Below are 27450 nucleotides of genomic sequence, written 5' to 3' on the forward strand. Positions count from 1 at the left end.
ACTGGGGCAGAGCCCCCAAGAAAAGCTTCTAGAAGGGTTCTGACGTGTGTGGAAGGACAAAACAGAAGAAGGAAAAACAAACTCTAGGAATGCAAGGATGTGTTTCTAGAATGGGGTCTGGTTTGCCTGGAGGTGCATGGGAAAGGGTTTGGGTTCAGGTGATGCGGGCAATAAAAACAACATAATTGACTGGGCTGAGGAGCTCACACCTGTAATCCCAGGATTCTGGGAAGCCGAGGCGGGGGATCTCTTGAGCCCAGGAATTCAAGACCAGCCTGGGCAACAAAGCCAGAGCACGTCTCTACAAAAATTGTTTTAAAACAATTAGCCAGGCACAGTGGCTCATGCCTGTAATCCCAGCACTTTGGGAGACCAAGGCGGGAGTGTCACTTGAGCCCAGGAGTTCCAGACTAGCCTGGACAACATGGCAAAACCCCATCTCTACTAAAAATACAAAAATTAGCAGGGCGTAGTAGCACACCTGTAGTCCTAGCTATTTGGGAGGTTGAGCTGGGAGGATTGCTTGAGTCCAGGAATTCAAGGCTGCAGTGACCCATGGTCATGCCACTGCACTCCAGCCCAGGCAACAAAGAGACCCCCTTCTCAAGAAGAAACAACCAGGCTGTGCGCGGTGGCTCATGCCTATAATCTCAGCACTTTGGGAGGCCGAGGTGGGTGGATCATGAGGTCAGGAGATCGAGACCATCCTGGCTAACACAGTGAAACCCCGACTCTACCAAAAATACAAAAAATTAGCCAGGCGTGGTGGCGGGCACCTGTAGTCCCAGCTACTCGGGAGGCTGAGGCACGAGAATGGCGTGAACCCGGGAGGCAGAGGTTGCAGTGAGCCGAGACCGCGCCACTGCACTCCAGCCTGGGCGGCAGTGCCAGACTCCGTCTCAAAAAAAAAAAAAAGAAACAACCCCAAACTGTAATTATGATAAACAACACCGATCTCATTTACGGAGTAGGACATCAAGCTGGAGAGGTGGGGTCAGCCTAGGTCAGAGCAGGCAAGGACTGTGGGAACCTTTGAGGGAGGGACCTAGTCTGGTTATTATTTTGCAGAGAGGACTCTGGTTGGGGGAAGACAGCTACGAGCTGTCTGGGTTGCAGCGGGGAGAGGTGGGCGGAGGAAAGAGGCCTGGGAGGTGGAACCCTAGGATCTAGCCCTGAGGGCGGGCCAGGTCCGGGCACCCTGGGTCCCACGCAGCTGCCCTGAAGAAGGGGCTGGGGGCGTCCTGCCTCCACCCGCGCCCCCAACCACGCCTGCCGTTCCCACCGACCGCGCCACCCCCGCCCCAGGTTCTGTCCTCCGGTGACCCTGGAAAGGGCGCCCGTGGCTGCGACTGCACTCCCTGTAGTGGTCATTTCGTGAAGGCCAGCAAACCCCCTGCAGCTGCCCCTGGTACCCTCAGACGACCAGAGGCCTCGGCCTGGGTCCCCAGCACCGGCCCAAGGGCGGGCGTGGCCGAGGCGGCTTCTCTGCGCGGACCGCTCGCTGCCTGCGCTGCGCCCCGCGCGGCCACCCGGGGAACTGCAGCGCCGGCACGCCCCCGCGCCTGCGCACTCAGACCACCCGGCCTGGCAGCACGGAGCGAGCGCGCCCCCTGCTGGTCAGTCCTGCACACGGTCCCGCGCCCGGGCCCGGGAGGCCGCCTCGAGGGCCCGGGCTTGCACGTGGCAGCGGTGCCTTCGCCGACCTTTCCGGACGCCCCCTCCCACCTGCCGGCCCGTCCGCGGGTAGGCGGCTCCCGGGAGCTGCCCACGGCCCCCACCCCCACCAGGGGCTACAGCCCCACCAGGGCCAGGCTCTGCGCGGCACCTGCCACTGAGAGAGCGGAAAGCGGTGGTTGAGCAAGAGTCCAAAGTATGGTCTGTTCCCCCATACGGGCCACAGACGCTTCCTGGGGGCTGTTCTGAGCCAGGCCTGGGCCCCGGCCAGGGATCACGGTGTCTCAGACAGAGCTCCTTTTTATTCCCCGTCCCTCGCCTGAGGTGACCACCCAGCCGTGCCCAGGCCTGCCCGCTGCCCCTGAACCCAACCCTTGAGGGGCAAGGCCGTGCCCTGGGGAGGAAGGTGCTGCCCCCTCAGAGTCTTCTGTTCCTCAAGGAAGACGCGGGGGCAGCCCTGAGGATGGGGTGTCACCCAGCAGGAGCGGGAGGGTAAGGTGACTCATTCCACACCAGACGCTCCATTGCTGGAAACACCACCCTCTCCTCCAGTGACCTGGCATACAGACCCTGCCCGCAGCCATCCCTCCCTGGGCTTTCAATGTGAGGGGGTCTTGGGGTCCTGGGGTTCGCCCGTCTCTCCACCCAAGCAGTCTGCTTGCCGACCCCCCCACCTCCTGAGCCCAGTTGCCCCCTCCCACCCCCACCTCCCTACCACACCTTTTTTTTTTTTTTTTTTCCTGAGACGGAGATTTGCTCTTGTTGCCCAGGCTGGAGTACAATGGTGTGATCTCGGCTCGCCACAACCTCCCTGAGCCTCAGCCTCCCAGGTTCAAGCGATTCTCCTGCCTCAGCCTCCCGAGTAGCTGGTGTAGGGAAAAGAAAGGGAGATCAGACTGTTACTGTGTCTATGTAGAAAGGTAAGACATAAGAGACTCCATTTTGAAAAAGACCTGTACTTTAAATAATTGCTTTGCTGAGATGTTAATTTGTAGCTTTGCCCCAGCCACTTTGACCCAACCACTTTGATCCAATCTGGAGCTCACAAAAACATGTGTTGTATGAAATCAAGGTTTAAGGGATCTAGAGCTGTGCAGGACGTGCCTTGTTAACAAAATGTTTACAAGCAGTATACTTGGTAAAAGTCGTCGCCATTCTCTAGTCTCAATAAACCAGGGGCACAATGCACTGTGGAAAGCCGCAGGGACCTCTGCCCTTGAAAGCGGGGTATTGTCCAAGGTTTCTCCCCATGTGATAGTCTGAAATGTGGCCTCGTGGGATGAGAAAGACCTGACCGTCCCCCAGCCCGACACCTGTAAAGGGTCTGTGCTCAGGTGGATTAGTCAAAGAGGAAAGCCTCTTGCAGTTGAGATAGAGGAAGGCCACTGTCTCCTGCCTACCCGTGGGAACTGAATGTCTCGGTGTAAAACCCGATTGTACATTTGTTCAACTCTGAGATAGGAGAAAAGCTGCCCTGTGGCGGGAGGTGAGACATGTTTGCAGTAATGCCTTGTTATTCTTTACTCCGCTGAGATGTTTGGGTGGAGAGAAACATAAATCTGGCTTATGTGTACGTCCAGTCATAGTACCTCCCCTTGAACCTAATTATGACATAGATTCTTTTGCTCACATGTTTTTTGCTGACCTTCTCCTTATTATCACCCTGCTCTCCTACTACATTCCTTTTTACTGAAATAATGAAAATAATAATCAATAAAAACTGAGGGAACTCAGAGACCGGTGCCGGTGCAGGTCCTTGGTATGCTGAGCGCCGGTCCCCTGGGCCCACTGTTGTTTCTCTATACTTTGTCTCTGTGTCTTATTTCTTTTCTCAGTCTCTCGTCCCACCCGACTAGAAATACCCACAGGTGTGGAGGGGCAGGACTCCCCTTCAGCTGGGATTACAGGCATGCGTCACCACACCCGGGTAATCCGGGTAATTCTGTATTTTAGTAGAGTTGGGGTTTCTCCATGTTGGTCAGGCTGGTGTAGAACTCATGACCTCAGGTGATCTACCTGCCTCGGCCTCCCAAAGTGCTGGGATTACAGGCGTGAGCCACTGCGTCCGGCCCTCCACCTTAACGTGGATGTTCAGATGAGCCTGGGGCCCTGGGATGCAGGCAGGAGGCACTACTCCCCAGCCCCCACCAGGATCACCACCCCTGACTGCTGTGGCTGAGATCCCCAGGTGCCAGCAGGCCTCCAGCCACCCAGCTACCGGCCTGAGCCTGGTAGACAGCCCTGGGGACACAGCCCTGCACACAGGGGCCCAGTTTGCAGGCGAAGGCCAGTCTGCTCTTGGGCCTGAGTCCACTCTCGGGGAAACATTGGCCCCAGGTGCAGAGCTGGGAGTGCTCAGAGAAGGCAGCACAGCCCAGGCCCCTGCCTGGCCCTGTGCCTGGGAAGTCTGCTGCCCACTCAGCAGCTCCCTCCCTGCCAAAGCAGAGCCACCTTCCACAGGACCTGCCCACAGAGCCCTTCCCAGAGCCACTGCTCCTCCTGCAGGGAGAAGCAGAAAGGGACAGGTGTGGGCATAGAGGACCTGAACTGGCTGCCTAGAACAGTATTGGGAACCCTGTGCACCCCCTGCCAGACCCGCCATCACCAAATGACTCGGCATGGCAGGACAAGGACCCTGATCAGAGGCCACTGGCAGCCGGCCACATGTGGCCTGGAGTGGCTCAGGTCCCTGGCGGCAGAGGACATAGGGCTTCTCCCAGCTGTGTGGCCTCAGACTAATCACCGCGTTCTCTGAGTCCCTCTTGTCTCCCCAGAAAAATGAGGCTAAGGAGAGTACCTGCTGCACTGGGGTCAGTCGCTGCAGCGGGCCTGCTCTCACCTGCTGGACTAGGGGGTGGGCAGGCCACAGGCTGGGCTAGGACAGTGCCCGAGAGCCAATGAAGACACTGGGTGTCCAGGGCAGCCCCAGAGCGGGCTCCACTTTAGCCGGTGGCCAGAGTTGGACACACTGGGGTCCAGGTGTAAAAAAGTCAGGGCATGGGTGGGAGCTGGAATCAGGGGTTGAGAGACACCCCCCTGCTCTCTGCAGCTCCAGGGAGATTCTGGCAGCTAGCCTCAGTTCTGGCCCCCAGCAGGGCAGAGATGGAGACATTTGCTAGAACAGGAGGCTGCCACAGCACATGGTGGGTGAGGGGCAAGCAGCAGGAAGCCCCTTCTGGGTACGGTCCTCCCGGAGGGGCCCTTGGTGCTTTCATCAACGCTGACTCTTCCCAACACCCGCCCCACGCATCCCCACCTCTAGACCGAGAGCCCACTGGCCAGCAGTGCCAGGAGTCAGGCCTCTGACCCACAGGGCAATGCACACAACACCCATTCATCTGTAGCATCCCCTGCCCGCCCCGGGTGGCTCTCCTGTGCCCTCATCCAACAGGGAGACAGGCTGGGTGCCACTAAGGGAGGCACAAAGCGAGGAAGGTTGAATGTCCCGCCCAAAATCAGGGTCACACAAGGAGTCCGAGGCCAGCAAGGGAGCCAGCAGCCTCTGCAACGGCCGCTGACTCCACATCAGAGCAGGGACTGCTAGACCGGGCTGGGGAGGGGCCGGCAGGTGACAGAGTCAGCTCCGTGAGGGGTGAGCAGGCTGAAGGGGCTAGCAGCACAGCTGGCCCCTCCCTGGTCTGCACTATCCCTCCTGTGGGGGGACACTGCCTTCCATTGAGGGTGCCTCTTCCAATTGTACACCCGGAACCGAGGATGACCACGGGAGAGGCCCACTGGGATCAGACCCGAGCCAACGCTCCCTCGGTCACTGGGCCTTCATAAGCCCCTACTCTCACCCAGTGACGTTTGACTCCAGAGTTAGCATGGGTTCAGAGCCAGCATCCAGGAGGCCCCAGAAGGTCTCACGATCTCCTTTCCCCAGTGCACAGCCATACAGATCCCTTTGGAGAAGGCTGGGAAAAGACGAACAGGATAAATTTGGGGGGTCCTTCCTCAAGGCACCCTGGCCCCCCTCCATTCAGCGGTGTGGGTGTGAATGGAGGTTTTGGGTCTGTGACCTGGCTCCAGTCTGGGAATTCACTGAGGGCCGTGGTTCTGGGTTTTTCTCGGGAGATGGGTTTTTTTGTTTGTTTGGTTGTTTGTTTTTTTTTTTTTTTTGAGAGGGAGTCGCGCTCTGTCGCCCAGGCTGGAGTGCAGTGGCGCGATCTCCGCTCACTACAAGCTGCGCCTCCCAGGTTCACGCCATTCTCCTGCCTCAGCCTCCGGAGTAACTGGGACTACAGGCGCCCGCCACCATGCCCAGCTAATTTTTTGTATTTTTAGTAGAGATAGGCTTTCACCGTGTCAGCCAGGATGGTCTCGATCTCCTGACCTCATGATCCACCTGCTTCGGCCTTCCAGAGTGCTGGGATTACAGGCGTGAACCACTGCGCCTGGCTGTTTTGTTGTTGTTGTTTTTGTTTTTGTTTTTGACGGAGTCTCGCTCTTGTTGCCCAGGCTGGAGTGCGATGGCGCAACCTCAGCTCACTGCAACCTCCGCCTCCCAGGTTCAAGCAATTCTCTTGCCTCAGCCTCCTGAGTAGCTGGGATTACAGGCGCCAGCCACCACGCCCGGCTAATTTTTGTATTTTTAGTAGAGACGGGGTTTCACCGTTTTGGCCAGGCTGGTCTAGAACTCCTAACTTCAGGTGATCCTCCCGCCTCGGCCTCCCAAAGTGCTGGGATTACAGGCGTAAGCCACCACGTCCGGCTGGAGGGTTTTTTTTTTGAGACAGGGTCTCACTCTGTCACCCAGGCTGGACTGCAGTGGCATGATCAAGGCTCACTGCAGCCTCAGCCTCCTGGGCTCAAGCATTTCTTCTGCCTCAGCCTCCTGAGTAGCTGGAACTACAGGTGTGTGCCACCATGCCTAGTTAATTTTTGTATTTTTTGTAGAGATGGTGGGGGTGGGGGTCTCAGTATGTTGCCTAGGCTGGTCTGGAGCTCCTGGGCTCAAGTGATCCTCCTTCCCCGGCCTCCCAAAGTGCTGAGATTACAGGCGTGAGCCACCGTGCCCAGCCTGACTCTGGGTTTTTTATTTGTCTTAGACTTTTGTTCACTTGACCTAGAACTCTTCTGCTTACACAGATTAAGTAAGATTCAGTCAGCCTGGCGCGGTGGCTCATGTAATCCCTGCACTTTGGGAGGCCGAGGCAGGAGGATCACCTGAGGTCAGGAGTTCAAGACCAGCCTGGCCAACTTGGCGAAACCCCGTCTCTACTGAAACTACAAAAATTACCCGGGCGTGGTGGCACATTCCTGTAGTCCCAGCTACTCCAGAGGCTGAGGCAGGAGAATTGCTTGAACCCGGGAGGCGGAGGTTGCAGTGAGCGAAGATCGTGCCCCTGCACTCCAGCCTGGGTGACAGGGTGAGAATCTGTCTCCAGAAAAAAAAAAAAAAAAAGAGTTCAGTCAGCTTCTGTCTTTTTCACTTGTGGGAACACCATGATCCACAAGTCAACGCTGTGGGTCTCTGTGAGTCAGACTATTGTGATTGCTGGTTGACCTCTGCTGTGCACTGCTGCAGCCACGCTCACCTTGTTTTGAGACTTTGAGCCCTGCCACCTGGCCCCTGCCCCCTGGGATCCACTTATTCCCCTGCACGTAGCTTTCCCAACCCAGGGACTGAAGTTGCCACTGTAATTCCAGATCTGCTGGAGAAATCCATCGCAGAGCTCTTGAAGGAGGAGCGTTCCCCTCACAAATTTATTTCTTGTGGGGGTGGTAAGAGGTGTGTCCTCTCTCCTCTCCCGGGGTGGGTGAGTAGGTCTCAAAAGATAAATGCACTCTGACACTCCAACCTCCCCAAGCCTTTGAGTCCCATCCTCTGCCGCGCACAGAGGCAGGCCTGGCATTTCAGCCTCACTTTGTGTAGGTCCCCTTTTGGTCTGTGTTGTAGCTCACCAACCAACCAGTCAAACCCCAGCAGTGGTAACATGAGGTCCAGAACCTCTGCTTAGTGGACCCGTATCAATAAATGCAACCTGACCCAATTTTTTGTTCCTTTCCCCATTATCCCTACTGTAGGGTCTCCTGGTTCCCCCTACTTTTTTTTTTTTTTTTTTTGAGACAGAGTCTCGCTTTGTCGCCCAGGCTGGAGTGCAGTGGTGTAATCTCAGCTCACTGCAACCTCCACCTCCCGGATTCAAGTGATTCTCATCCCTCAGCCTCCCAAGTAGCTGAGATTACAGGCATGCGCCACACACCCAGCTAATTTTTGTATTTTTAGTAGAGATAGGGTTTCACCGTGTTGGCCAGGCTGGTCTTGAACTCCCGACCTCAGGTGATCCGCCCGCCTCAGCCTCCCAAAGTGCTGGGATGACGGGCATGAGCCACCACACCCGGCCTCCCCTGCTTTCTTTCTGTGTCCTGACCAAGAATCACAAAGTGCAGCCAGGCATGTGGCTCAAGCCTGTAATCCCAGCACTTTGGGGGGCTGAGGCAAGAGGATTGTTTGAGCCTAGGAATTCAAGACCAGCCTGGGTCTTGGTAAGACCCTGTCTTGGTAAGAGATGGTAAGGCCCTATCTCTAATTTTTTAAAAATTAAATTAAAAAAATTCTAGGCTGCGTGCAGTGTTCGAGACCAGCCTGGCCAACATGGCGAAACCCTATCTCTACTAAAAATACAAAAATTAGCCAGGCATACTGGCAAGCACCTGTAATCCCAGCTACTCAAGAGGCTGAGGCACAAGAATTGCTTGAACCCGGGAGGCGCGAGACGGAGGCTGCAGTGAGCCGAGATCTCACCAATGCACTCCAGCCTAAATGACAGAGCAAGACTCCGTCTCAAAAAAAAAAAAAAAAAAAATCTAGGTTGTTGACTAAAACACTGAAAGAAACTGGCCCAACCCTGAGCCAAATCCCTTAAACTTCCATATCCACTCCACACCGTGTCCCCTTGCTGCAGAGATATCGAGGCAGGGCACCCCTTCTCTCTCGCTTCTGTTGCAAGGATACGCTGCGGCCTTCTGTAAGTTCCCCTAATAAATGCTCTGGACTGCTCACCCTGGTGTTCAGCGTTCCATTACTTCAGATCCCAACTGGCCCTGTCTTGCCATGCTTTGGGGCCATCCTGTGCCCTTTGGGGCACTCCTGGCCACTACTTTTGGGGCGATGCCAGCTGTGGGTTCTGCAGGGTGAAACATCCACCCTTAAAATCCACTCCCACATGCTCCCCGGATTTCTGTGGGTATAAATTGGGAAAATGGTGCATTTCTTATGGAGCCTTGTTCCGTGCCCTCCAGGGCCTGGGGCAGGCTCCACGTGTGCTGAGCCTGTGCACATGCTGTGCTCATCACTGCTGAGCTAAACCCTCCTGAGTCCCCCTCCCTGACCCCTGGAGTTTCCTCCACACATCCTAGCATCATTACTCTGCTGCGGTTGCTCCCAGCCCTATCATCTTCTGACACTACCTCACTACCAAGTCTCCCCAGCTATGCTGTGAGACCTTGAGCGCAGGGCCTCACCTATCTTGTTCACAGCTGCATCCCCAGCCATATTTTTTTTTTTTGCAAATATTTACTGAAAGGAAAAGGATACTCAGTAAATATTTGCAAAAAAAGTTTTTTGGGGGGTTGGTTTTTTTTTTTGGAGGCACAGTCTCTGTTGCCCAGGCTGGAATGCAGTGGCAGGACCTCATGTCACTGCAACCTCTGCCTCCTGGGTTCAAGCGATTCTCCCACCTCAGCCTCCCAAGTAGCCAGGATTACAGGTGTGCGCCACCACTCCCGGCTAATTTTCATATTTTTTTAGTAGAGATGGGGTTTCCTCGTGTTGGTCAGGCTGGTCTTGAACCCCTGACCTCAGGTGATCCTCCTGCCTCGGCCTCCCAAAGTGCTAGGATTACAGGCATGAGCCACCATGCCTGCCTTTTTTAACTATATAAAAGCCTGACACTCATGTCCTGGCATCTCTGATGTTAATAAAGACAGCAGGGCCAGGGCAAGGTGGTTTCCACGTGTAATCCTAGCGTCTTGGGAGGCCAACGTGGGAGGATCATTTGAGTCCAGGAGTTCAAGACCAGCCTCAGCAACATAGTGAGACCCCATCTCTACAAAAAATGTAAAAATTATCCAGCATGGTGGTGCCCACCTGTGGTCCCAGCTACTTGGGAGGCTAAGGTGGGAGAATCGCTTGAACCTGCGCGGTCAATGCTGCAGTGAGCCATGCTGCACCACTGTACTCCAGCCTGGATGTCAGAGCAAGACCCCACCCCATCTCAAAAAAAAAAAAAGACAGTACATCTGAATGTTTCATTTGTTTATGGATTTCCACCTGATTACTCCAGAAAGTAATTACTTAAGATAGGGGGTGATTTCAGCATCACCCACCCTCCTATATGGCCAGGCCTCCGAGCATGTACAGTAAGGCACAGTCACCACACCTTGGGAAGGGCCTCCCTGCAAGTGTGAACTGCAGGCCTCAGCCCTGTGGTTAGCGTTATGGAGCAACAGCCGCTTTCCTAAGCAGGAGTGAGGCAAGCTACTTCCGCACAGATTGTGAAACAGGGTTTAGGTTTCTCCCCTCGTGGACGAGAGGCCGAGGGTCTGCCCCATCAGCCTGCCTTCCCAGCAGGTCACAGACCATCCCCACCCTGGCTGGCCTGGAAGGGTTTGACCAGAGCGGATCATGCAGTGACCAGGGCCAGGGCGGCTGGCAGGGGCGGCCTCTGTTTCCATTCTGTCTCCTAAGCAGCCTGGGAGATGTGCGTCTAAGCTTCGGTGAGGACGAGAGTCTGTCTTGGAATTGGGCCTCACAGGGGAGAGTCCAGACACAGGACCAGAGATGTGCGTCTAAGCTTCGGTGAGGACGAGAGTCTGTCTTGGAATTGGGCCTCACAGGGGAGAGTCCAGACACAGGACCAGGAAAAGAAGGTGAGGGTGTAAGGTCATTCAGAGACCAGCTGCACCCAGGGCTCACCTCCTGGAGGCACCTAGAGTAAGCAGGGGGCTAAGCCAGCCGACAGTGTGGCTGCACAGCCCAGGCCTGTCCCAGCAGAAGGCATGAACCATCAGCAAATGAGTGTCTTTTCCAAGAAACGAGAAGGTCTTGTTCGGAGCTGGAGCCTTGGGAGCGTCCTGATGTTTCAACCACTGCGCCCTGCCTTCCTGTCTCAACACCCAGCGTTCCAACTCCAAGGTGGAATGGCCAATGTGTGGCCTCGGTGTGGTGGCCGTCTGAGGTGGGTGTGGGCTGCCTGCCTAGTGACCCTGGGAGGCAGAAGTTTCTTTGCCTGAAAGAAAGGAGAGGGGGTGGAAAGCAAGCAAGCGGGGGCAGAAAGCAAGCGGGGGCGGAAAGCCGGGGGCCGGGGGTGGGGTGGAAAGCCAGGGTGGGGGCGGAAAGCAAGGAGGGGCGGAAAGCAAGTCACTGCAAGGCAGAGCTTCAGACCCCGTTCCCTGCGCTTTCACACTCTGCCCTGGCCTGCAGGCCACAGGGGAGCTGAAAAGACCAGATGCCCGACTCAGGGGAGTCCGTGTACCCCATTTTGTTCTGAGATCCACAGGAGAACCCAGAATCTCTTCTCCCTCCACTCACACGGAGGACAAATAACAACAAAAGGACGAAAATATCGCAGGTTTACCACGCACCAGGCCCCGACAGGCTGCTCGCTCAACCCCACAGCACGGTGATGGCCGTGAGCGTGTGTTGTTAACAACCCCATTTCAGGCCAGGCACAGTGGCTCAAGCCTGTAATCCCAGCACCTTGGGAGGCCAAGGCCCAGAGAAGTTCAAGACCAGCCTGGGCAACATAGTGAGACCTCCATCTCTATAAAAATTTTAAAAATTGGCCGGGTACGGTAGCTCATGCCTATAATCCCAGCACTTTGGGAGGCTGAGACAGGCAGATCACCTCAGGTCAGGAGTTCCAGACCAGCCTGGCTAACATGGTGAAACCTCATCTCTACTAAAACAACAAAAATTATCCAGGCGTGGTAGTGGGAGCCTGAAATCCCAGGTACTCGAGAGGCTGAGGCAGGAGAATCACTTGAACCCAGGAGGCAGAGGCTACATTGAGCTGAGATCGGCCATTGCACTCCAGCCTGGGGTGACAGAACAAGACTCTGTCACCAAAAAAAAAAAAAAAATTAAAAATTAACCAGGTGTGGGCCGGGCGTGGTGGCTCACGCCTATAATCCCCGCCCTTTGAGAGGCCAAGGTGAGCAGATCACCTGAGGTCAGGAGTTTAAGACCAGCCTGGCCAACATGGTGAAACCCCGTATCTACTAAAAATACAAAAATTAGCTGGGCGTGGTGATGCATGCCTGTAATCCCAGCTACTCAGGAGGCCGAGACAGGAGAATCGCTTGAACCAGGAGGCAGAGGTTGCAGTGAGCTGAGATCACGCCACTGCACTCCAGCCTACACGACAGAGGAAGACTCCATTTCAGAAAAAAAAAAAAATGGATGAGGATTCATCAAACTATTATTGTGTGCCAGGCCCAGGTGCACATGACACGCAGCTGTCCTCACCAGCCCTGCTACCACGGCCACTCTGCAGAGGAGGAGGCAGTCTCTGAGCGGCTGAGAAGCAAGGCCACAGTCCCAGCCAGTGGGAGACACAGCCGCACAGACTGGGGCCTCAGGCTCTGCCTGCCCCACCCCTGACTCTAGCCTCGGGGAAAGGCCAGGCCTCTGAGGAAAACCATTTGCCACATTCTCACTCCAGAGCCCCTGTTTGGGACAGTCATGATCAACCGAGCGAGGAAGCGGAACACCAGCTCCTTTGCCCCTGTGCTGCAGCCACCTTTCAGGGGGATCCTGGACAGTTCCCAGGCAGCGTGACTTGGTGGCCCCATACCTTGTCATGGTAAGTGGACAAGCATAAACACTGGGCCCCCCAGCCTGGGCTCAAAGACCAACAGGCCTGGCCCCAGCTGTGCAAAGCAAGCTCACCTTTAGGGACAAACTTCAGCGAGCTGCTGAATATTCAGAATCGGGACTGCCCCGGCTTGGGGCCGTCGTTCAGGAACTCGTGGCCCAACCCGTTGCCACACTTGCCACAGGACACCTGGAAAGATCACAAGGCAGCTGGGTGAGCTTCTGGCCACGAAACAGCCGCAGTGAAGACCCTTACTGGGGCCGGCAGATGGTGTTTCTTCCCGCACGCCCATTTCCCAAGCTGACCGCCGACATAAGAGGTTGACCTTTGTCCTGGAGCCCGTACAGGAAACCTGTCCTGTTTCCCACATTTGCACCAGAAGGCTAGGCTCTCCGGATAGCCTGGGGTGGCAGCTCCCTGGCAGAGGCAATAGGCCTGGAATAGACGCCTCTAAGCCCCTGGAGCTGTGCGGCAAGCAGAGGGAGGAAGGTGGGACTGGCTCTCTGCTCTCCCTGGCCGCCCCCGTCCCTCCCACACCCCTTTGGCCTCTCACTTTCAAGGCTTCGGCTCGATTGTGCTCTGGACGCTTGGCCACGCTGTCGGCATGAATGGTCTCGGTGAACGCCGGCCATGGAGACGAGTGTGCGTACTTCGAGCGGCTGGAGAACAGCTCATAGCCACACTTGGCACACACGTAAACGCCTGTGGTGGAAGGAGAGGCAAATGTGGCGTCGTCAGCTCCTGCCTTTCTGGGGTCAAGCTCCCAAATCCACAGACCCAGGCAAAGACAGCGCTGCCCCCATTCCGAGGGCGGGCTGTGCTCCTTCCCCATGCACCTGCCACGGGAGGCGCTGTGCTGAGCTCACGTTTAGTAGATGTGCCAGAGACCAGGGGAGTCACCTTTCACAATTATCTCCTTGATTCTTCTCACAGCCCCGTGATGGGGCACCTCCTAACATTTCCATCTTTGCTTGGTGATGTAAAGACACCCAGCTACAGCGTGTGCAGCGTGAAGGAACCTGGGCAGTCCGATGAGGACACGGAGCTCCCCCTCGCCCCCCTAGTTCCCCCAGGGACATACAGGGCAGGGGCCCTGATGTGGCCCAACCACCTGGTCCCTCTCCCTTCTCAAGTGGCCCTCCCTGCTGCCCAGTAAGGCCCTAAGCTGGACACCCAGGCACTGCCCTGCTCTCCAGGCAGGAAGAGAACAGTCCCAGAGAAAAGGCCTCCAGGCCACACAGGAGCCCAGGAAGAAAGAGGGCTGGGGACAACAGATTTCAGCCTACCCACAAAGGATCACTTGGGAGTGGAGGGGGTGGGAAAGTTGCAAAACTGACTTGCAGAACTGTTTTAAGGACTGAAAACAGGAACCTCCAGGGGTGCTGAGTCACCTCTCACCCATCACCTGGGGACAGCCTCCCCTGGAGACTGTAAGCTACCCAGCCTTTTCCAGGAACTGGAGAAAAAAGCAAAGAGGAGCCAGCAGCTGCCGTGGAAGTGGAGTTTCTGGCTTGGCAGAGCAGCCTGAGGACAACTGGGGTCCACAGCCAGAGTCTTGTTGGGGGAGGCTTTGCCGGGATGGTCCTGTGTCACAGCCCAGCCCCCTACAGGGGTGCCACCCAGCAGATCCGCCCAAGGAAGACCAGTGCAGTCAGACTTGCCTGTGGATGTGTTTTTACCAAATTAGTCCACTACCAGGCGAGCCCAGCCCAGAACGGGACTCATCAGGGCCAGTGTGGAGGGCTGGCCATGCCCCAAACCACCCCATCCTGTCTGCCTGGTCAAACTTCACTGGCTGTTGGCAGGTGCCTAGTGGCACTCCTGGTTCCCCAATGTGGAGTCCCTGGGCAGGTGGGGAGGCACCTGGGCCGGCACATTAGGATCTGAAAGGGACATTCTATGCTTGCCGGACTCCTCCCAGAGATCCCGGACTCGGGGGAATGGGAAGGGCCAGGGTAATACCTGGAGGATTACCCGCGAAGGGGCGCCCCGGCCACAGGAGCTGGCCCTGGACAAGAACCTGGCCTCTCCGAAGCCCCGACCCTAACCCGAATTCCCCCAGCGCCATCACTTTGGAGTGTAGGGGTCAGGGAAGGGGTACCACCCCCACGTATCCCGATCCCTTAAACCCCCACCTGAAACGGCACGTTCACACTCGAGGCCTGCCTCCTCCAGGACGGTGAGCCCCAAGGCCCCCTCTCCTCGGGTACCCCACTCTCCTCGCCCCCAGGCTCCCCACTCCTCCGCAGTTCTTTTGACCCCTGTTCGCTTCTCCCCGGCAGCCACACTCGCCCCCATTCCCGGCTTGGCAGAGACATCACCCCCGGAGGATGGCGGCGCCCCCTCTAATGCGCGCCCCCTGCCGCGCTGCCCTCCCAGCGAGAGGCCGCAGGACCAACCGGGCTCAAAGTGATTCTGGAAAACCTCGCCCCCGAAGAAGCTGCAGAAGGACATGGCGCCACCGGGACCGCAGCGCGCTTGCCGCTGCCAACTGACCAAAGGTTGCCGACCCGACGACCGCCGGGACCCGCGTCCGCCTCCCCACCCCTCCCGAGGACCAATCGCTCCCCGGAGTGCGAATCCCGGCTTCCGCCTCCGGGAGGCCCCGCCCCTCCTGAGGGCTGGTCCAATACGATCTTCCCAGCTGGCCCCGCCCACGATGACTCCCAGGGACTACTCCTGGGCCACTTCCCCCAGGCCCCGCCCCCCGTGCCAGTCCAATCGCATCTCCCCAGCAGGCCCCGCCCATGGAAACTCCCAGGGACCACCCCTGGGCCGCTTCCCCAAGGCCCCGCCCCTGCCGCCCCGCTCGCCCTGGTGCCTAGGGGCGACCGTGGGGCCTGGCCAGGTAGGCGGCGGCGCGAACCCGTAGGGTCGTGTCCCCCCAGTCCAGTCCCTGGTGCTAAGCCCGGAGCCGCCGGAGATCATGCAGCCTTTCGGCGCCCAGGTGAAACCGCCTTTGCAAAATTATGACTGAAACAGTGAAAGAGATCTAACTCAACCGACTCTATCTTGCTTCTAACCTCCAAGCTGTCCTTGTTCATCCCTGGTGGTGGGTTGAAATAACTTTGGGAGAAACTCAGTTTATAGTTTTTTGTTTTTTTCTTTCTTTTTTTTGAGACGGAGTCTTACTCTGTCTCCAGGCTGGAGTGCAGTAGCGCGATCTCAGCTCACTGCAACCTCCAACTCGCTGGTTCAAGCAATTCTCCTGCCTCAGTCTCCCGAGTAGATGAGATTACAATCATGCGCCACCACGCCCGGCTAATTTTGTATTTTTAGTAGAGACGAGGTTTCTCCACGTTGGCCAGGCTGGTCTTGAACTCCCTACCTCAGGTGATCTGCCCATCTTGGCCTCCCAAAGTGCCGGGATTACAGGCGTGAGCCACTGCGCCCAGACAGTTTATAGTTTAAAACAAAGACAGTAACACCCCTTTCCCAAAGCAGACCTCCTTCTTGCCTGGGGACTAGATTGCATTTTTAGGACTAACATTAGCCACAATGTTAGAAATTATGGTTTAGGAGTCATACATCTGGAGGCTACAAGATTCTGACCCTCCCTAAACTGCTCCTAAGATCAGCGCTTGAGATATTTTGCCGACCTTGCACTTGATGGATCTGCTGGCACCACCCAGATCGATAAACTGGCTCATCTGATCTTGTGGCCACCACTCAGGAACTGACTCAGCGCAAGAAGACAGCTTCTACTCCCTGTGATTTCATCCCTGATCAATCAGCACTCCTGGCTCACTGGCTCCCCCCACCCGCCAAGTTATCCTTAAAAACTCTTCTCCCCGGCACTCCAGCAGCCCGGGCGACAAGATCAAGACTCTCTCAAAAAAAAAAAAAAAAAAAGAAACCTCTGCTCCGCAAATGCTCAAAGAGATCGATTTGAGTAATAATAAAACATAAAACTCCGGTCTTCCGCACAGCCGGCTCTGCGTGAATTACTTTTTCTCTATTGCAATTCCCCTGTCTTAATGAATCGGCTTTGTCTAGGCAGCAGGCAAGGTGAACCCCTTGGGCGGTTACACAACGCTCTGAGACATGGCAGGAAGAATCGCCTCCGGCCTTTATTAGACATTGGGGCAGACAGTGCGGTGCGCTTCAGGGCTCATCCACTCCATGCAGCCTACAAGTCTCCCGAGGTCTCCGGCTTTTCCTTCTCCAGATGCTTCTTTTGGGGGCCCTGATTGAGGGGGTGGTGCAGGAGGAGCCTTAGTCACAAGAGTCTGGCCAGAAACATGCCCTCCCCCAGCCAGGCTCTAGATCACTCAGGGCCGGCCCTGCTGCCCCCGCAAGGCTGCTTCCTCCCCCACCTTCTCTTCTAAAGAATCAGTGCCCAGGATAGACCCTTAAGAGTCTCTCCTGCAGGCCGGGCACGGTGGCTCACGCCTGTAATCCCAGCACTTTGGGAGGCCGAGGAGGTCGGATCATGAGGTCAAGAGATAGAGACCATCCTGGCTAATACAATGAAACCCCATCTCTACTAAAAATACAGAAAATTAGCCTGGCGTGGTGGCATGTGCCTGTAGTCCCAACGACTCGGGAGGCTGAGTCAGGAGAATCGCTTGAACCCGGGAGGCGGAGGTGGCAGTGAGCCAAGATCACGGCACTACACTCCGGCCTGGGTGACAGAGCGAGACTCCGTCTCAAAAAAAAAAAAAAAAGAGTCTCTCCTGCAGGTGAGCTCAGGGGAGTCTCTGCCAGCTCCAGCTCCCTACTCGGGCAGGCTGGATGTGGAGCCGGAGCCCCAGAGAAGAACAAGGATGGGGGCGGTGAGCTCACCATGAAGGCCCTCTTCTCTTGGGCTGTCTGGAAGCGGCCATGACCGAACTTAGAGGTGGTGTCAATGAACTTGAGCTCAATATTCTCCACGGCTTGGCGGCTGTGGTGCACCAGGAGGGACTGTGGAATCCATGGTAAAGTAGACATCAAGGGTGGGGATCCCCCACACCCTGCTGTGACCTCCAAGCCCCACCAGGAAGGTCTTGCTCACCTAGTTCCTACCAGAGCCCTCCCCTCTGCTCCCACCACTCCATCCCCCTCGTAGCAGGCCGCAGGGCAGGACAGGCTGGCAGCCCTCGGGCACCCACTCCCCAGCCCACCCAGCACTGCCAACCTTTCTCAGCGTAATGACCCGCTTCTTGGTACCAGCGATACAACCCTTCAGCATGACGAAGTCGTTGTTCACTTCCCCGTAGTGGGGGAAGCCGCCCTGCAGAGGACACAGGTCAGGGACCAGGCCCGGAAAGGGCTTCTGAGTTAGCGGGTGGCTGGGGGCCCTAGGAGAACCCCCACAGGGGGCAGTGATAGGCAGGAGCCCCATGCCCAGCCCCCAGGTGTAGGGGTGACTATCACGCCACCCCTACTGAGGGCAGCATCTGAGTCGCAAGCTAAGTCCTTTTCATGCATTATCTCACTTAACAGTCTGCATTTTTGTTGGGGGAGACTGAGGATCAGAGGAGTGGAGTCACTTGCTCCAGGCTCCACAGCTCCTAAGTCCTGGAGATGCGGTTTGAGCCCAGGTGGCCTGACTCCCAGGCCACAGTAGGAGCTGCCGCACTCCACACCCACATGATAGCAGCTGGAGTGGAAGCTGCCTCCAGAGGAGGCTCGGAGGATGTGGGACGCAGCAGGGATTTCTTGCTTGTGACTGCATCCAAATGTTTTGGACAACTGAGGCAAGGGTCCCACATCACTGCCCATCTGTCAAGGTCTTCTGTCCAGTGTGCCTGGCAGGGCAGCGTCCAGCTGTGGGGCAAAAATCTTGAGCCCTTGGGGCAGGAAGCATCCAGCTGAGGCTGGGGCATGTCCCCTACATGTATACCAGGCCCCTTCGGCCAGCCTGACCCCACTCCAGCCCTCATCAGCAGTGTGATGGGCCTGGCAGTCGCCCCCTCCCGGCCTCACCAGCGGTGTGATGGGCCTGGCAGTCGCCCCCTCCCGACCTCACCAGCGGTGTGATGGCCTTGGCAGTCACGTCGTAGCTGGTAGATGCATTGTTCTTCACCAGCTTCCCGTCCTCCATGTGCGGCCCCCTGCCAATGCGGTAGATCTGCCAGAAGGGGGTGCATGCCAGGGGCAGGAAGTGGCCTCTGAGGCCAGCAGCCCATCCAGGCCCATCCGCCCGCATGCTCAGACTCAGTGCTGGTGGGGGCATCTTGTGTCCCCGGCAGCGTCTGGGTCATGCACCTCACCCACTGAGGCCAGTATTGAGGGCTGGGGTCTGACCACATGGTGTCCCCCTACCCCAGGTGAGGACGCACCTTCTTGTTGAGCTCTGTGCGGTGGTGATAGCCCTTCTGCCCGGCCCGAGCAATGGAGCAGCCCACGCGGGCGGGGTGCCAGGCGCCAATGCAGGCCACCTTGCGCAGGCCCTTATGGGTCTTCCGCGGCAGCTTCTTGGTATGCCAGCGGCTTGTGACCCCTGTGAGTGAGAGGGGCTGGTGGCTGAGAGGCCAGGCTGGTCCCCACTGCCTCTAGGCAGCCTGCCCTGGAGCTGCCATCCTCACTGAGCCCTACCTTTGACGCCTCGACCCTTGGTGACAGCAATGACATCAATGACCTCACTCTGGCTGAACACGCTGTGCACGGGCACCTGCTTCTCCAGCCGGGCCTGGGCCCAGGCCACCTTCTCGGCCACCGTGCCACCGTTCAGCTGGATCTCCATGATGTGGGCCTTCTTCTGCCGGAAGGGCAGCAGTTTCATCTGCAGGACATGGCCGGAGGTCACACCACTGCCCACGGGATCACACCCCCACCTGAAACATGGCATGGCCAGCAGTGACCCCTGCCGCCTTCCACGCATGCATTCATTCACAGGTGTTCCCAGGATCAGGTTGCAACCCATGTGTTGTGCTAGGCACTGCGGATCCGGTGTAGAATGAGGCAGACCGAGTCCCACACCTCAGGAGCCACCATCTCACTAGGGGACAGAAGGAAGCCAAGTAACTCCTGGAGAGGACAGAGTGCTCTGCTGGGCTATGGGGGCTGGTGTTTCAGATACAGTGGTCAGGGCAGAGAGGGCTTCTCTGAGGAGGTGCCGCTGCTAACAAGAAGGAGCCACGAGGCAAACATTGGAGAGGCTCTGGGCAGCAGGACCCCGCATTTGCACAGGCCTGGTGGCAGGGGATGTCTTAGAAAGTTGGTGGGACAGAGAGGAGACCAGTGTGGGCAGACGGTGGGGAGCAAGGGGCGTGGGGCAATGCCTGGGAGTGGGGAGCTCGGACTTTCTTCCAAGTGCAGGCTGTGATGTGATCTGATCGGAATTATTATTATTATTTTTTGAGTCTCTCTCTATCGCCCAGGCTGGAGTGCAGTGGCACGATCTTGGCTCACTGCAAACTCCGCCTCCCAGGTTCATGCCATTCTCCCGCCTCAGCCTCCTGAGTAGCTGGGACTACAGGCGCGTGCCACTACGCCTGGCTAATTTTTTGTATTTTTAGTAGAGACGGGGTTTCACCGCGTTAGCTAGGATGGTCTCGATCTCCTGACCTGATCTGCCTGCCTCGGCCTCCCAAAGTGCTGGGATTACAGGCGTGAGCCACCGCGTCTGGCTTTTTCTTTTTTTAATTTTTTGTAGAGAAAGGGATCTCCCTATGTTGCCAAGGCTGGTCTTGAAGTCCTGGGCTCAAGCAATCCTCCTGCCTCAGCACCCCTCTCCAAGTAGCTGTAACTACAGGCATGCACCACCATGCCCAGCTAATTTTTAAATTTTTTGTAGAGACGAGGTCTCGTTAAGTTGCCCGGGCTGCCACCTTGGCCTCCCACAGTGCTAGGATCACAGGTGTGAGCCACCGGGCCTGATTTTTGTTTTTTTATTTTTTGTGGGTTTTTTTTTTTTTTGAGATTCTATCGCCCAGGCTGGAGTGCCATGGTGCGATCTTGGCTCACTGCAACCTCCACATCCCAGTTTCAAGTGATTCTCCTGCCTCAGTCTCCCAAGTAGCTGGGATTACAGGCGCCCACCATGCCCAGCTAATTTGTTTTTATTTTTACTAGAGATGGGGTTTTGCCATGTTGGCCAGGCTGGTCTTGAACTCCTGACCTCAGGTGATCCGACTGCCTTGGCCTCCCGAAGTGCTGGGGTTTCAGGCGTGATCCACCATGCCTGGCTTGATTTTTTTTTTTTGTAAGGTCTCTGACTGTTGCTGTGTGAAGCACAGGCTGTGCGATGTAGAGGTGGAGACAGAGAGGCCAGCAGGGAACACATAGTGACCCCTAGGTATGTATGAAGCAGGTATGTATGGGGCAGGTATGTATGAGGCAGGTATGTACGGGGCAGGTATGTACGGGGCAGGTATGTACGGGGCAGGTATGTATGAGGCAGGTATGTATGGGGCAGGTATGTATGAGGCAGGTATGTATGGGGCAGGTATGTACGGGGCAGGTATGTATGAGGCAGGTATGTATGGGGCAGGTATGTATGAGGCAGGTATGTATGGGGCAGGTATGTACGGGGCAGGTATGTACGGGGCAGGTATGTACGGGGCAGGTATGTATGGGGCAGGTATGTATGAGGCAGGTATGTACGGGGCAGGTATGTACGGGGTACGTATGTATGGGGCAGGTATGTACGGGGCAGGTATGTACGGGGCAGGTATGTATGGGGTAGGTATGTACGGGGTACGTATGTATGCGGTAGATATGTACAGGGCAGATATGTACGGGGCAGGTATGTACGGGGCAGGTATGTATGGGGCAGGTATTTACAGAGCACCTCCTGCATACCAGGCTCTTGGTGGCAGCTGTGGCCCCGCCTAGGGCCTCTGCCTGTCTGGAGTCTATCCGGGGAGATGAACATGCACCAATGACTGGCCCTGGCATGGCGTGCAAGTGTGTGAGCAGCTGGGGGCAGTGTGGGGGCTGCGGGAAGCTCAGGGTCGGGGTCACTGCTCTAGGACCTCGGGAAGCCTTCCCTGAGGACAAAGATGCCAAAGAGTGTTCCAGAATAAGCTGGAGGGTGCTGCCTGGCTGTCAGCCTACAGCAAGCCAGACCCATGTACAAACACGGATTCCTGTGCACACTTACGCTGGAAACCGAAGGGAGGTGACCAGCCCTCCACACAGCACGCTTGGCTGGGGACCCGGCTCTTCAGGGTGTGCCAGGGTCTTAGTTGACTAGCCGGCGTGGCTGATGCCCCTGGCACCCCAAGAAGGCACCGAGGCCTTTCAGCAGCCATGCCTGGGGCCGCACGTGGCCAGCGAGGCTGGTCAGCCGCTCCTCTGGGCCTGTGCCGAGGCTCAGGTATTTTTAGGCTGACATTTGCCACAGCTCCTGGAAGCTGGGGTGAGGGAGCGTGGGCCTAGGGACTGAACGACAGCAGAGGGCCGGGGGCTGACCTGAGTGTGGACAATGACGCGAATGACCTTGCAGTACTTCTTCATGGCGGCGAAGTCTTTCTGCAGCTGCTTTTTGCCGTCTGGGTCCCGCCACCTCTTACAGGCCTTGCTGAAGGCTTTCTTCTTGCTCTTGTGCCTGAGCCACGCACAGGAGGGTGCTCAGAAGCCCCCAACCGGGGCAGCTCCCCAGACCTATCCTGCCCCCACCTCACCCCCAGCCCACCAAGCAGGGGTCCTACCGCTGGGACCGCCCCCCACCCGGAGGCCTCTGAGCTGGTTCCAGCCACCGTCTTTGAACATAGACCGTCTCTCCCTCTCTAGGCCCTGGTTTCCTCCTCTGTAAAGTGGGTACCCTCCCTGTCTCCCGGGGCCTGAGAGCGAGTGCAGAGGTGCAGAAGCTCAGAGAAGGGGGCTGGCCAGCCCTGCAGTCCAGGCACCTAGAGACGCCCCCGCCTGCCACATGGCTCAGACTGCTGGTCCCACTTCTCAAGGGTGCAGTGGGTGCCGTGGCCAGGCACCTCGGGCTTGGGAGCCACCCTTTCTTTTTTGTTTTTGGAGATAGGGTCTCACTTTCTCTCCCAGGCTGGAGTGCAGTGGCACGAACACAGCCCACTGCAGCCTGGAGCTCCCAGGCTCAAGCAATCCCCCCACCTCAGCCCGCCATGTAGCTGAGACCACAGGCATGCGCCACCATGCCCAGCTAATTTTTTGTATTTTTTTGTAGAGACGGGTTTTGTCATGTTGCCCAGGCTGGTCTCGAAGCCCTGAGCTCAAACGGTCTGCCTGCCTTAGCCTCCCAAAGTGCTGGGATTATAGGCATGAACCAGTGTGCCCAGCCAGAAGCCACAGTTTCTAACCCTCACCTGAGTTCTGGGAGGTGGACATTATCATTATTATTATTACTATTATTCCCATTCTGTAGGTGAAGAAACCAAGGTCTCTTTCAGGACTTACTGCCAGGGAAGATTTGAGACCCGAGAATACCTTTCTTTCTATGTGTAAGAGCTTCTCAGCCGGCTATTTCACTTTTCACCATAGCTGCTAGGAAACTCAGAGCCAATGCTAACATTCCAACAAATTAGCCTTTTGGTTTTTTGTTTGTTTGTTTGTTTTTTGACAGGGTCTCACTCTGTCACTCAGACTGGAGTGCAGCAGCACAATCTCAGCTCACTGCAATCTCCACCTCCCAGGCTCAAGCAATTCTCCTGCCTCAGTCTCCCAAGCAGCTGGGATTACAGGTGCCTGCCGCCACGCCTGGCTCATTTTTTTTTTTCTTTTTTTTTTTTGTATTTTTAGTAGAGATGGGTTTTCACCATGTTGGCCAGGCTGGTCTCAAACTCCTGACCTCAAATGAGCCACCCGCCTCGGCCTCCCAAAGTGCTGGGACTACTACAGGCGTAAGCCACCACAAACCGCCCAAATTAGCCTTTTAATTAACCCTGAGGATTAGAATATTTGTTTCCTCTTTTTCCTCCATCCTGATTTCATCTCCAGTCTTCTAGTACTCATGTTTTTTGTTTTTTGTGTTTTTTTTAGATTGAGACAGGGTTTCACTCTGCCACCCAGGCTGCAGTGCAGTGGCACGATCTCAGCTCACTGCAACCTTCGCCTCCCGGGTTCAAGTGATTCTCCCACCTCAGCCTCCTGAGTAGCTGGACTACAGGTGCGCACCACCACCTCCAGCTAATTTTTGTATTTGTTGGTAGAGACGGGGTTTCACCATGTTGGCCAGGCTGGTCTCAAATTCCTGACCTCAAGTGATCCACCCACCTCGGCCTCCCAAAGTGCTGGGATTACAGGCGTGAGCCACCGCGCCAGCCTACTCATCTTTTATTGAAATGAAGACAACCACACAAACACACACACACACAGACACTCCTACCTCCCACACACCGTTGAGACTTCTCTTCCTACTCACCCACACCTATCATTTCAGCAAGAGCTAGAGCCTCAGGCACCCAACTCCTGTGGTCCCAGCAGCCCTTGGACAGCCCAGCCAAGGGCGGTGCTCACCAGTCCTTGTAGAATCGGCGCCGGCACTCGTCACTGAGGTGTTCTGCAAAGATGGTCTTGAAGCTCCGGAGACCTCGAGGGGTGGCCACATAGCCCACCACGCCCACCACCACTAGGGGCGGCGTTTCTACAATTGTCACCGCCTCCACCTCCTCCCGTTTGGAAATTTCTGGATGAGACACACGGATGGGGCATGAAGGGGGACCTCCTGAGGCATGTCGGGGAGGGAGTGGAGAGCCGCCCACACAGGGGCAGGCCAGGAGAGTGTGGGGCCAGCCAGGACAGCGTCCCCCAGAGGGTGGGGCTGAGCCCAAATGAGCATTTGTTGTTCTAATAATTACAATGGATTTCTTTTTCTGTTTTTGAGACAGGGTCTCACTCTGTCGCCTGGGCTGCAATGCAGTGGTGCAATCATAGCTCACTGCAGCCTTGACTTCCCAAGCTCAAGTGATCCTCCCACCTCAGCCTCCCAAGTAGCTGGGACTACAGGCACTCGCCACAACGCCCAGCTAATTTTTGTATTTTTTGTAGAGACGGGGTTTCACGATGCTGCCCAGGTTGGTCTACAACTCCTGGCCTCAAACGATCCTCCTGCCTCGGCCTCCCAAAGTGCTGGGATGACAGGTGTGAGCCACCGCGCCCGGCCTGCATTATTTCTTACAACTACTTGTGAATCTACGATTAAAACAACAAAAACTAAACTATACACATAGGCGTACATACGAAATAATGGTACATGAAATAGACCCAAAATGGCCAAAAAGTGCAGATGTCCTGGCAAGTGGTTTGAACCGAGGGCTTGGGGCGCCGGCCTTTGAATCCTAGCTCCTGCGCTTACCGCCCCGGTGCCTGGACCAGGTTCCTCACTGCTTTGTGCCTCAATGTCCTCATCCGCGAGCTGGGGCCATGACAGAACCCGCCCGGAAGCCCCGCCTGTGCTCAGCGTCCACCACAATTCCCGGGGTGGGACCTGGTGCTCCCTGGGACTGTGGCCCCGCCTGGACCAAGAGCATGAGTTCTGGCTCCAAGCATCTGGAAGGTTCAGCCCTCCCGTCCCCCGAGGGTCCCAACTGTGACTCACTGAGCCCCGGCCGGTGCACCTCCCGCAGGGTGTGGGTCATGCCCGCCTTGTAGCCCAGGAAGGCTGTGAGGTGGACGGGCTGGCTGGGGTCATCCCGCGGCCACGTCTTCACCTTGCCCCGGTGCCGGCGGCTCCTCTTATGGGGCAGAAAGCCCAGGTGTCCGTGCCGAGGGGCGGAAAACTTCCGGTGGGACTGGGGGACAGGAAGGAAGAAGGTCAGACCTGGGGTGTCCCTGGTGGTAGAGCTGGATGGTCCCAGAACCCATAGCTGGAGAAATGGACTAGAGGCCTCAGACTGAAGCCGGTGCTCAGCACCTCCCCTGTCTGCCTACAGGAGGGGAGAGGAAGGTTCGCCAAGGCGCAGCGTCTTTGGGATGGGGTCTCCGTAGCCACAGGCTTCCTGCCTCTGTGGGCTCAGCCTGGGGCCCAGGAGGGTCGCACCCATACTGCGGCCAAGGGCTCCTGGGGCGGGTGGCCGCTGCCATCTGTTCATCTCCAGGGCCCTCCTAGACCCAGGAGCCCAGCCCTCCTCCCCTTGTTTCCCCCTCCAGCCTCCCATCCCCTCACAGGCTGGGAGACTGTCCCTCTGAGGGAGCATCCAGAAACCCAGCTGTCCCATCCCCCCAGAGTTCCAGCTCCAACCCCAGCCCACCCTCACCCTGGTCCCACCAACCATGGTGGCCGATCCCTGAAGGTCAGGAAGGGGCCTCCCCGTTAGCCGCCAGAGGTCGAGTGGCAGGGCCAAGACTCACAGCTGCCAGCTCCCAGATTAGCCCCTGGCACAGTCAGCAGGGTCTCCGGTGCCAGGAGCAGGCAGGGGTGGGGCAGTGTTGGGGGCATCAGATGGACAGCCTGAGTGGGGCACCCGGAGCCAGGGCTGGCACTCCTTTCCTCGATGGCCCTGGGACTGGGTCATTACCCTTCCAGGACAGGACTGGCCAGGCAAGGTGGGAGCCAAGGTAGCCTGGTGGGGGCCTTCTCCCAGGCAGCGGCCAAGAAGAGGGGTCTGGAGCAGTTTGCTGACTTGGAGACAGAGAGGATTCCTGTCCTGAGGGCTGGGAGACAGCTGAATAAACAGTGGGGAGCAGGGCTGGGGACGGGAGAGACAAGGGGGAGGGCTGACTGCACCTTGAGGATCACCAGAGCTGTGCTTCCAGATTGAGATCCCTGGCTGAGTGCGGTGGCTCACGCCTGTAATCCCAGCACTTTGGGAGGCTGAGGCAGGAGGATCACTTGAGCCCAGGATGTCAGGCTTCACTGCATCACTGCACTACAGCCTGGGCGACTGAGCGAGACACTGTCTTAAAAAAAAAAAAAAGCCAGCCTGGCCAACATGGTGAAACCTCATCTCTACTAAAAATATAAAAATTAGCCGGGCATGGTGGTGTGGGCCTGTAATTCCAGCTACTTGGGAGGCTGAGGCAGGAGAATCACTTGAACCTGGGAGGCAGAGTTTCCAGGTTGCAGTGAGCCGACATCGTGCCACTGCACTCCAGCCTGGGCAATAGGGTAAGACTCCGTCTCAAAAAAAAAAAAAAAAAAAAAATCAAGATCTGACTCCTGTCATTCACAAGCATTGAAATACTTTTATTAATTTAGCTTTATTTATTTTATTTTATTTTTTGAGACAGAGTCGCTCTGTTGCCCAGGCTGGAGTTCAGAGGCATAATCTCGGCTCACTGCAAGCTCCGCCTCCCAGGTTCACGCCATTCTCCTGCCTCAGCCTCCCAAGTAGCTCGGACTACAGGCGCCCGCCACCACGCCTGGCTAATTTTTTGTATTTTTAGTAGAGACGAGGTTTCACTGCGTTAGCCAGAATGTTCTCGATCTCCTGACCTTGTGATCTGCCCACCTCAGCCTCCCAAAGTGCTGGGATTACAGGCGTGAGCCACCACGCCTGGCCTTATTTTTAAGAGACAAAGTCTCATTCCATTTTTCAGGCTGGAATGCAGCGGTGTGATCATAGCTCACTTGCAGCCTCAACCTTCTGGGCTTAAGTGGTCCTTCTGCCTCAGCAGGACCTAATTTTTAAATGTATTTTGTTGTAGAGGTGGGCGTCTCACCATGTTGCCTAAGCTGGTCTGAAACTCCTGGCCTCAAGTGGTTCTCCTGCCTCAGCCTCTCAAAGTGCTGAGATTACAGGCATAAGCCACAGCACCTGGCCAAATTTAAATTTTGAACTTAAGTTTTGAATGAAAAGGGGCTTGAAATCTATTTTTCTTATTTTATTTTTTTTTTTTTGAGACAGGGTTTCTCTCTGGTGCCCAGGCTAAAGTATAGTGGCACAGTAATAGCTCACTGCAGCCTCAATCTCCTGGGTTTAAGCAATCCTCCTGCCTCATCCCCCAGAGTAGCTGGGACCACAGGCTCTTACCATCATGCCTCACTATTTTTTGTATTGTTTATAGAGACAGGGATCTCATTATGTTGCCTAGGCTGGTCTCAAACTCCTGAGCTCAAGCAATCTGCCTGCCTTGGCCTCCTAGAGTGCTGGGATTACAGATGTGAGCCACTGCGCCC

At 56.5% G+C, this 27450-nt stretch overlaps 2 protein-coding genes across 6 annotated transcripts; both read right to left on the minus strand.

The window, feature by feature from the left end:
• Positions 1 to 9919: 9919 nt before the first annotated feature.
• On the minus strand, positions 9920 to 15108 carry MSRB1 (methionine sulfoxide reductase B1). 3 transcript variants are annotated; one of them, XM_054454727.2, is made up of 4 exons: positions 14894 to 15108; positions 13048 to 13196; positions 12569 to 12683; positions 9920 to 10907 (listed from the first exon to the last, which is right to left on the minus strand). In XM_054454727.2, the coding sequence occupies exons 1-4, from the start codon at positions 14946 to 14948 to the stop codon at positions 10876 to 10878; spliced, it is 351 nt and encodes a 116-aa protein (XP_054310702.1). In that variant the 5' UTR covers positions 14949 to 15108; the 3' UTR covers positions 9920 to 10875. The 3 variants fall into 3 exon arrangements, with proteins under 3 accessions (XP_054310702.1, XP_063510959.1, XP_054310703.1); XM_063654889.1 differs by having other exon boundaries at positions 9920 to 12683; positions 14894 to 15104; XM_054454728.1 differs by lacking the exon at positions 9920 to 10907 and having other exon boundaries at positions 12571 to 12683; positions 13080 to 13196; positions 14894 to 15085.
• A 1322-nt stretch (positions 15109 to 16430) lies between these two features.
• Positions 16431 to 25664, minus strand: RPL3L (ribosomal protein L3 like). Of its 3 annotated transcripts, none has more exons than XM_054454731.2 (10): positions 25604 to 25664; positions 24931 to 25123; positions 23850 to 24018; positions 21837 to 21972; positions 19017 to 19203; positions 18761 to 18921; positions 18448 to 18549; positions 17614 to 17709; positions 17280 to 17399; positions 16431 to 16680 (listed from the first exon to the last, which is right to left on the minus strand). In XM_054454731.2, exons 1-10 carry the CDS (start codon positions 25604 to 25606, stop codon positions 16624 to 16626), a joined length of 1224 nt encoding a protein of 407 aa, XP_054310706.1. In that variant the 5' UTR covers positions 25607 to 25664; the 3' UTR covers positions 16431 to 16623. The 3 variants fall into 3 exon arrangements, with proteins under 3 accessions (XP_054310706.1, XP_054310708.1, XP_054310707.1); XM_054454733.2 differs by lacking the exon at positions 25604 to 25664 and adding an exon at positions 25589 to 25603 and having other exon boundaries at positions 16541 to 16680; XM_054454732.2 differs by lacking the exon at positions 16431 to 16680 and having other exon boundaries at positions 17279 to 17399; positions 18405 to 18549; positions 25604 to 25655.
• Positions 25665 to 27450: the final 1786 nt, after the last annotated feature.

This window comes from Pongo pygmaeus, chromosome 18, assembly GCF_028885625.2.
Source record: "Pongo pygmaeus isolate AG05252 chromosome 18, NHGRI_mPonPyg2-v2.0_pri, whole genome shotgun sequence".
Classification (NCBI taxonomy): domain Eukaryota; kingdom Metazoa; phylum Chordata; class Mammalia; order Primates; family Hominidae; genus Pongo; species Pongo pygmaeus.